General features: G+C 56.3%; 3 protein-coding genes across 3 annotated transcripts; all 3 read right to left on the bottom strand.

Annotated features, from left to right (window-relative positions):
* Positions 1–410: 410 nt before the first annotated feature.
* Positions 411–803, bottom strand: LOC126647814 (keratin-associated protein 5-4-like). Its single transcript, XM_050330345.1, has 2 exons — positions 578–803; positions 411–523 (listed from the first exon to the last, which is right to left on the bottom strand). Exons 1-2 carry the CDS (start codon positions 801–803, stop codon positions 411–413), a joined length of 339 nt encoding a protein of 112 aa, XP_050186302.1.
* Positions 804–3375: 2572 nt separating this feature from the next.
* On the bottom strand, positions 3376–3738 carry LOC126647976 (loricrin-like). The gene has a single exon (XM_050330595.1). It carries the CDS (start codon positions 3736–3738, stop codon positions 3376–3378), a length of 363 nt encoding a protein of 120 aa, XP_050186552.1.
* Positions 3739–7910: 4172 nt separating this feature from the next.
* LOC126647975 (loricrin-like) lies at positions 7911–8291 on the bottom strand. The gene has a single exon (XM_050330594.1). The coding sequence runs from the start codon at positions 8289–8291 to the stop codon at positions 7911–7913; it is 381 nt and encodes a 126-aa protein (XP_050186551.1).
* Positions 8292–9076: the final 785 nt, after the last annotated feature.

Raw genomic sequence — 9076 nt, 5'->3', positions numbered from 1 at the left:
CCACGGAATCAGGTCCGTCCTGGAGCAGCTGGAATCGCCCCCACGGATGAGGGGGAAGCTTCTGGCAGCTTCCCACAGAAGCCACCCCTAAAACCCCACCCCCAATCCCCCCCAAAAAACCCGGCCAGGCCCACCCAGCCCAGCAGCTCTGCCCAAACTGCGTTGCTGATGCAGCTGCAAATTCCCTCCCCCTCTGGAAAACCAGGATAAAGGCGGGATTTGGGCATCCCAAGGAAATGCCAACACGAGGGAGATCTTGGGAATGTGACACTTTATTGGGCATCTCAAGGGGGGCAAAGCACAGCCCTTAGGGGGGATCAGTGGGGCTCCCTTCCCCCGTGGGAGCTCCAGAGGCCAGGGGAGAGGCTTTGGCAGCCCTGGGGAGGTGGCAGGGGGGGCTTGGCCGCCCCTCAGTTCATCTTCTGCTGGGGCATCTGGGGTATCTGCTGCTGCTGGACCTGCTGGACCTGCACCTGGGGCTTCCCGTGGCAGCTGGAGCCACCAGAGCTGTGACAGCCACCACCTCCAGAGCTGTGACAGCCACCACCACCCCCAGAGCTGTGGCAGCCCCCAGAGCCACCCCCGGAGCTGTGACAGCCCCCAGAGCTGCTCCTGGAGCTGTGACAGCCCCCAGAGCCACCCCCAGAGCTGTGACAGCCCCCAGAGCTGCCCCCAGAGCTGTGGCAGCCCCCAGAGCTGCCCCCAGAGCTGTGACAGCCACCACCTCCAGAGCTGTGGCAGCCCCCAGAGCTGCTCTGGCGGGTGTATGAGTGGCACTGGTCCTTCTCCTGCCGGGAGCACATCGTCCTGCGCTGGGGGGGGACCTGTGGGGACACACAGGAACCATCAGGTGGCCCTGCTGCAATCCCACCATGCCCATTGTCCCCCCATCTTCCCTCCCCACATTGTCCCAGTGCCACCACGCCGATGTCCCCATGCCCAGGATCCCAGGGATGCCTCCCTGGAGGGATCTGGAGCGTTTTCCTGCATCCAGGACGGAGGATTCCATGCCTTGGGTGCAGCACCCAACCATCAGACAGGTCCTTGTCCTCCCTCCCTTCATCCCACACCTCTTCATCCCAACCCTTCCCCATCCCGGCGCTCCAAACTCCTCTTCCCTCGCCGGGAAATGATTCCCAGGAAAAAGGAAGGAAAAAAAAAAAACCCCACCCGTGCTGCTGCCTTGGACTTACCTGAGCTTGAAGGAGGGGGGGAAAGCAGGAGGAGATAATGAAGATGCCGGGCCAGGGAGCAGTTTTATAGCAGGTCCCAGATGGTTTTCCCGGAAATGAGCCAGGTCCCTGTCACAGGGGGATCCATTAATTTATCACCCCATTCCCCAGCCCTGTGTTTACGTCGCCCTCCTGACTCACCAGTGATGGATATCATGCCTTTTTTTATCTGTTTCCTGTGCCACATAAGCGTTCTAATTGCCAGCCTCACCTGCCTCTAATGGGGAAACCCGTGGGTGCCTGGATTTCCAAAGCCTCGTCTGATCGGGGGTGGGGGGGTGTTTGTTGTGTGAAATTAAGCTCGGGTTTAATTAACAGCCCCATCTCCCGAGGCTCTGCTGCCAGAGCCCAGTCCCTGCTAATCCCTAATCCCAAATAAAGCCAGGAATAAGCCAGGGAAACACAGAGGAAAGTGGTTCTCTCCCTTCTCCGTGGGATGGTCCGTCGTGGGAACAACCCAGGGGGATGAAGGTGAAGTCCTGCTGGGTTTTCCTCTGCAGAAGGGTCTCACATCGTCACCAGGGGGCTTCTAGAACCCTCTTTGACCTAAAAGAGCGTGGATTCCCCCCAAAGTGCAGCAAGGAGAGGGTGTTGGGAAGCCTGGCTGTGAGTGAGGTGACAAGGACGGGCCATTTCCACCTGCTGATCGTCGATTGCTGCCCCAGAGAAAGGCCTTGGAAGGCGTCCAGGGGAGGAGGGAACGGGAGCAGGGCTTGGACTGTTTTGAGCTGAAAGGTCAGGGCACATCCACTCATCTCCTTGCTCTCTCAGCACCTCAGGTGGCACCAAAATTCGGCTCCTTCCTGCTTTTCCTGGGAGCCATCAGAGGGCTTTGGGCAAGCTGGGCTCGCTGTGTCCTGATTTTGGGTGGGAAAAGCTCTGAGATCACCAAAAATAACCTTTAAACCTGTCCCAACCTGATCAGGGGGGATTGTGGTGACAATGGCAACCCCCCCCTCCCAGGGATGTGGCGTCACATCCAGGATTTGGGGCGCTCCAGCTGCTCCCATCTCCAAATTTGGGATGCTTGAACTGCCCACCTGCTGGTGGAGGGGGTGTGGGTCTTGCTGGGAGGTCACAGACGGGGAAGATTGCAGAGCTCTGCCCCGACCCTGCAGGCTCAGCTCACCCAGCACGAAACCCAGCTGGTGATTTCCCTGCTGATCCTCACCGAGGTCGCAGAATCCCCTCCAGAACCCGGTGGCTGTGGCTGTAAATGGGAGAGGAACTGGGAAAACACCCCACTCAGGGGCCAGGGGGGTGCTGGGGCAGGTCCCTGCCTGCACCAGGGGCCCAGTTCCTGCCCTGTGTCCCCCAACTGGGATGTGACATCCCAACATTCCTGCCAGGGACTCGAGGGCAAAAGCGTTTCTGTGACTTGTGGTGCAGTCTGGTTCTGGCTTTTCCAGAGGATTTTAGGAGCTGTGGAGTCTCAGAATTTTGGGATGGTTTGGGTGAGAAAGGACCTTCAAGATCATCTCATTCCACTCCCTGCCATGGGTAGGGACACCTTCTGCAAGCCCAGGTTGCTCCAACCTGGCCTTGGACACTTCCAGGGATCCAGGAGCAGCCACAGCTTCTCTGGGCAACCTGTGCCTCCCCACCCTCACAGGGAGGAATTTCTTCCCAATATCCAACTAAAATTTTCCCTCTTTCACTCTGAACCCACTCCCTCCTTGTCCCATCACCCCCCCCCCCCCTTTCCTTTTTTTTATTGTGGTTACAGGGAAAAGAAGTCTCTTTTGACGTGCAAAGCCAAAGGAACCCCAAAACTCGGGATGAGCCATCGCTCCGAGGGTTTTCCTTGGGAGGAGTGGGGTTGGCAGCCTTTGAGCAAAAGCTGTGAACACATCCCAGCTCCAAAACCCCTTCCTGGGCTCAGGGAAACACGAGGATGAGGAGTTCAAGGAAAGGCCAACACACAAGAGAGGTCTTGGGAACGTGACACTTTATTGGGCACAGCCCTCGGGGGGCATCAGGTGAAGGCAGCAGAGAACCCCCAGTGATGCCCCTTCCCCAGGGGGCTCCAGAGAGGTCACAGGAGGGGGGATTTTGGCAGCCCCAGGAGCTGGGAAGGTGAGAGGGAGCCGGTCCAGGCGTGGCCTCTGCAGCTGGAGCTGGGGGCGTGTGGGACATCCCCCCATCACTTCATCTTCTGCTGGGGCATCTGGGGTATCTGCTGCTGCTGCTGCTGCTGCTGCTGGACCTGCATCTGGGGCTTCCCGTGGCAGCTGGAGCCACCAGAGCTGTGGCAGCCACCACCTCCAGAGCTGTGACAGCCACCACCACCTCCAGAGCTGTGACAGCCACCACCACCTCCAGAGCTGTGACAGCCACCACCACCCCCAGAGCTGTGACAGCCACCACCTCCAGAGCTGTGGCAGCCCCCAGAGCTGCTCCTGGAGCTGTGGCAGCCCCCAGAGCTGCCCCCAGAGCTGTGGCAGCCCCCAGAGCTGCTCTGGCGGGTGTATGAGTGGCACTGGTCCTTCTCCTGCCGGGAGCACATCGTCCTGCGCTGGGGGGGGACCTGTGGGGGGACACACAGGAACCATCAGATGGCCCTTCTGAGGGTGTGTGCATCCATCCAGTCTTGGCAGGATCCCACAGTTGGTTTTAAAGCTTGTACTGGGTTCTTTTCCCCCCCAGCCCCCAACTTGGGATTGTCCCAGCAAAGCCCAGTCCAGGCCATGCTGGGTTTTCCAAAGAGGAGCCACCCCAGAGTCTCCCTCCAAGTCCAAATCTCTGCTCCTGCTCCTTCAGCAGCCCCTGCCCTCCCTCCTCACCCACCTCCCCTCTCCCCACCACCCTCAGAACAAACCCCAACCCAGCCCCAGGTGTGGGGGGTCCAAACCCACCCCCATCCCCAGCAAACCCAGAACTCCCCCCACCCCAGAATCGCTGCTCTCACCTGAGATGCTCAAACAGCAAAGACACGAGGTGGGAATGAGGCTTTCTGGGGACCAGGAGCACTTTTTATACCCTCCCTGCACACCCCACCTGGAGAGGAAGCCCCTCCCTTTTCTCTGAGCTCTCCCCCGTTCAATTAATTCAATTAATTTGTCAATTCTTTTTTTTTTTTTTCTTTTGGCCTCACCACTCCTCGGGCTCGGGGAGTGACTCACCCCCATCCACGCTGGGATTGCCTCCTTCTTGCAGGTGGCCTTTCCTGTGCCACAGAAGATTTAATTGGCAGCTCTGCCCCGTGGGGGAGTCGTGCGTGGGTGGCCCCGGTTTCCACAGCTCCACGAACCGGGTTGGTTTGGGGTGTTGATCACACTCTGTGTTTGGTGAAGTGCGTGTGTGTGTGGGGAAATGACGCCTCATGCTTTAATCACAACGTCCTTCTGGAAGGTCTTGAGGTTCTGGAGTCCTGCAGAACTCCCCTAAGCACAGGGGGTGCTAAAAAAAAGGAGAAAACTCTTTTTTAACAGCATCTGCCTCTGTGCTGGGCACTGGGGGGGAGGACCCTGAGTGTTGTGCCCAGGTCAAGAGGGACATGGAGCGTGGTCAGAGAAGGGAATGGGGCTGGAGTAGCAGGAAAAGGGGTTGGAGAAACTCCTGAGGGAGCTGGGGGGCTCATCCTGGAGAAAAGGAGGCTCAGGGGGCACCTTCTGGCTCTGGAATTCCCTGACAGGAGGGGGGAGCTGAGAGGGGTCGGGCTCTGCTCCCAGGGAACAGGGACAGGAGGAGAGGGAACATCCTCCAGCTGTGCCAGGGGAGGGTCAGGCTGGGCATGAGGAGGAATTTGTGGTTGGAAAGGGTGGTGAGGCCTTGGCAGGGGCTGCCCAGGGAGGTTTGGAGTCCCCACCCCTGGAGGTGCCCGAGGAAGTGGCACTGAGTGACAAGCTGGGGATGTGGGCACAGGGTGGGCTGGATGGGCTTGGAGGGCTTTTCCAACCTCAATGATTCCGGGGTTGTGTGATTTGACAGGTCCCTCTGTTGGCTCGTTTCCCTTGGAACCATCCAAACCACAATGACGAGAACCAGAAGATCCTCCCCCCCCTAAAATTTATTGGTTTTTTTGGCCGGTCAAAGGTTTCCTGCTGCTACCAGAAGGACCACAGGCAGCTGGAATCCTTATTTTTGGAAGGGAGAAGCCCTGCCCTGATGGGTGGCCATCCAGGATTATTAGCAAGGTGCATAATTACGTGGCTGGCCTTCAGCCCATGAGTAATTTCCCGGAGCGGTGCCGCTGGTTTTATTCCAGGTTTTTATTCCGACCCCACGGGTGGGGTTGTCACACCGTGGTGTCCCCCTGGTGGGGATCTGTCAGACCCCTCAGGGGACTTTCTCCAGCTCGTAGGGACATCCTTTTTTTGGGAATTCCCTGATCCCCAATCAGCTCCTGGTGGGAGTTAATCCCGGCGTGCTATTCCGATGGATGTTTGCAGTGAGAGCTGAGCCCTGGCAGGAATTTGGGATACTCCCTGTGCCTTTTCTCTGCGTGGGCTGGGAGTTGTGTTTAGGACCACGGAGCTCGTTTGGCCCTTTCCTGTGGCTGCTCGTGGCAGATCTTTCAGTTAATTAAACTGGAAGTTCAGTAATTCAACTGGAAGTTCAGTAATTAAATTGGAAGTTCAATAATTAAACTGGAAGTTCAGTAATTCAACAGGCAGCAAATGAAAAAAAAAACCAAACTCAGCTCAGGATTTCCAGCTCAAACAGGGGAGCTGCAGGGGTCTTGTCAGGGGTGGAAAATATTTCCCTTCCTGCCAAGATGCTCCAAGGAGCTGGCATTTTTGGGCCGTTTCTCCTGCCTTTTATTGGTCTTTTTTCCGTGCTGGTTAAGATTTTATGCCGATCCCTGGGGAGATGGAGCCTCATCCCACCTTTCCTAAATCTGGAAATCTAAAAAATTCTAAAAATCTAAAAAATCTAAAACCTAAATCTTTGACACCTGGCATCACCGAGGTGCCTCTCCTGCCTCTCTTAAACTGCTTTGAACCCAAGTGCCTGACTCTTTGTGAAGTCACTGCAAGCCCTGAGCAATTCCCTCATCCCAAAAAACCACCTGACACATCCGGGAGCTCCCGAAACACACGGGAGGTTTTTTGGTTGTTTTTTTTTTTGTTGGCGAGGTGGGAGGACAGGGCAGGGTGAAAGAACCAGGTGAGCAACCTAAATGCTTCTTTTGTATTGCCAAATTGCTGTCACAAACGGGAACAAGTGTCAGGGCAAACTGTACCCGGGCTGTTTAATTGTGTTTTGTTCTGGCAGCAGAAAAACTTTGGGGGAGGGGAGGGGAAAAAAAAGGACTCCAGGTAATTTTTGGAGCTGTGTTCTGCTCCTCGTGTTGAGTTTGTTAATGAAGAGCACCCAGCTGGCCTGGGCACCTCTAGATTTTGTGGTTGGGCCACCTCAAAGTGCCTTGAAAATGAAGTTTGACTTGAGGGGAGGGGGGTGGGAAATTCCAGAGTCAAACACCAAGAGCTTTTCCCGAAGGATCCCAAAGCGGGGAGGGAGCTGCTGCCTGCACCCTTTTCAGCAATGCCAGATATTTCTGATCCCTCCTGACGCACTCGAGAACCATCTTATCGGGGTGACATCCACTGCCAGGGCAATAAATTACCCAATTCCTTTTTAATTACAAGCCGAGAAGAAATCTGGCAGCGCGTTGTGCAACTCGACCCAGAGCTCCTCAAGGGCTGGGCACAGGGTTTCTAGAAAGGCTTGCTGGGAGGTTTTGCCACCAGCAAAGTGGAGATGCCTCCACCCCCAGGGGTGGCCTTTTGGGGCCAAAAGGGTTAAAAAAAATGGGGTTCTTTGTCGGTGAGACTGCCCCGTGGTTGTGCCCAGAGCCAGCCCTGAGCTGTGCAAGGCAGCCCTCGGGGTCTTGCTGGGGGGTTTTGGGGTCTCCAGTTGTATGGGAAGGGGGTGTGGAGGAGAGTTGTCAGCGTTTAAAAATCTTTATTGGCTCTTTCTTTTCCTCTGGAGCCCCAAAAGTGGGGCTGTGGCAGTGCCCAAACCCCTGTCTGGCCATGGCAGTGTCAAACTCTGAATTGGAATGGCTCAAAACCCTTCTCAAACTCTGAATTGGAGTGGCTCAAAAACATCTCCCAAACTCTGAATTGGAATGGCTCAAAACCCTTCTCAAACTCTGAATGGAATGGCTCAAAACCCTTCTCAAACTCTGAATTGGAATGGCTCAAAAACCCTTCCCAAACTCTGAATTGAAATGGCTCAAACCCCCTCCCAAACTCTGAATGGGAATGGCTCAAAACCCTTCTCAAACTCTGAATTGGAATGGCTTAAAACCCTTCCCAAACTCTGAATTGGAATGGCTCAAAAACCCCTCCCAAACTCTGAATGGGAATGGCTCAAAACCCCTCCCAAAGTCTGACTTGGAGTGGCTCAAAATATCTCCCAAAGTCTGAATTGGAGTGGCTCAAAAACCCTCCCAAACTCTGAATTGGAGTGGCCCAAACCCCCTCCCAAACTCCAGATTTTGGCTCTGTGCAGTCACAGACGATACAGAGACAAAACTGTGCCATGAACGCAGAGTTTATTTCAGCACCCACACATAAAGCTCAGGAGAGGTCCCAGGACTCACCAGGGGGAAGGGGAGGGAAACATTTTGCTTTGGGAATTGCTGGAGACAAGCAGAGCTGTCTGAACTGGGCACAGGGCCGAGGACACGCCCGTGGATCAACCTGCAGGTGACGGATGGCGCAGGTCCGATCACTTCATCTTGGAGGATACTTGGTAGATTTGCTGCTGGCACTCCTGGGGGTTTCCGTGGCAGGATCCACCACTGCTGCCGTGGCAGGATCCACCACTGCTCCCGTGGCATCCAGATCCACTGCTCCTGTGGCATCCAGATCCACCACTGCTCCCGTGGCATCCGGATCCACTGCTCCTGTGGCATCCAGATCCACCGCTCCTGTGGCATCCAGATCCACCACTGCTCCCGTGGCATCCGGATCCACTGCTCCTGTGGCATCCAGATCCACCACTGCTGCCATGGCACCCAGATCCACTGCTCCTGTGACAGCCTTCACTGCCGTGGCAGGAGGATCGCTCCAGCTGGTGGCACTGGTCTTTGTCCTGGTGGGAGCACATCCTTGGAGACCTGCCGGGAAGACTCGCCTTTGAGGGCAAAGGGCACTGGAAGTTGCTCCAAGGACGGGGCTTGGAGCCACCTGGGCTAGTGGAAGGTGTCCCCTGCCCGTGGTAGGAAGTGGAACTGGGTAATTGTTAAGGCCCCTTCCCCACCCAAACCATTCTGTGATTATAACCCGGGTTCTTGGAGAAGAGAGGAAAATTGGCCACCCGTGCCTGCCCATGCTGCTCCTCTGGGCAAGTCTTCCCCTTCTGTGTTTACCAAATACATCAGAGAGAAGTTAAAACACTTCCTGAGGAGCGACAAGGGGCTGACAGAGCCCTGAGGAGCCTCCTCAGCCGCCTGAGCCAGCAAGTTTTCTGTTTTCCCGAACTCGCTTTTTATTCTCATCTGCGGACGAAGAAGCCGACGAGGCAGAAGGTCTGAGGCAGCCACAGGCAGAGGGGATGGGACCCAAGAGGCTGAGACCTCGGGGGTCAAAAGGCAGGGCAGGTGAGCACGAGGAGTTTGCCCAAGTTTGAGAAAGCTGCACTTACCCCCTCGTTCAGCGGGAGCTCAGAGGAGACGGCGAGGCCTCGACGACGACGATGACGACGAGCGAAGGGGCGCGAGGTCTTTTATAGGGACACCCCTCCGGAAACGAGATGGGGCCCCACTGGAGGGACTTGCTGGCTCAGCACCCCGAGGGCCTCGCTAATTGGGAGGTTTTCGCCCTTGCTGATTTGACTCACGGGGTGCTGGGAGCGGATCGATATCCCTGCAGTCTCCCCCCCCCCCCTTCCTC

This window comes from Myiozetetes cayanensis, unplaced genomic scaffold (assembly GCF_022539395.1).
Source record: "Myiozetetes cayanensis isolate MyiCay16 unplaced genomic scaffold, myiCay2020 scf41, whole genome shotgun sequence".
Classification (NCBI taxonomy): Eukaryota; Metazoa; Chordata; class Aves; order Passeriformes; family Tyrannidae; genus Myiozetetes; species Myiozetetes cayanensis.
The sequence above is the reverse complement of the archived record's forward strand: the minus strand, read 5'-3'. Positions and strand labels throughout refer to the sequence as shown.

Coding starts and splice junctions, on each gene's coding strand:
- LOC126647975 (XM_050330594.1), bottom strand. CDS start 8,291: ATGTGCTCCCACCAGGACAAAGACCAGTGCCACCAGCTGGAGCGATCC.
- LOC126647814 (XM_050330345.1), bottom strand. CDS start 803: ATGTGCTCCCGGCAGGAGAAGGACCAGTGCCACTCATACACCCGCCAG. Junction 524..577: donor CTGTCACAGCTCCGGGGGTG/GCTCTGGGGGCT, acceptor ACAGCTCTGGAG/GTGGTGGCTGTCACAGCTCT.
- LOC126647976 (XM_050330595.1), bottom strand. CDS start 3,738: ATGTGCTCCCGGCAGGAGAAGGACCAGTGCCACTCATACACCCGCCAG.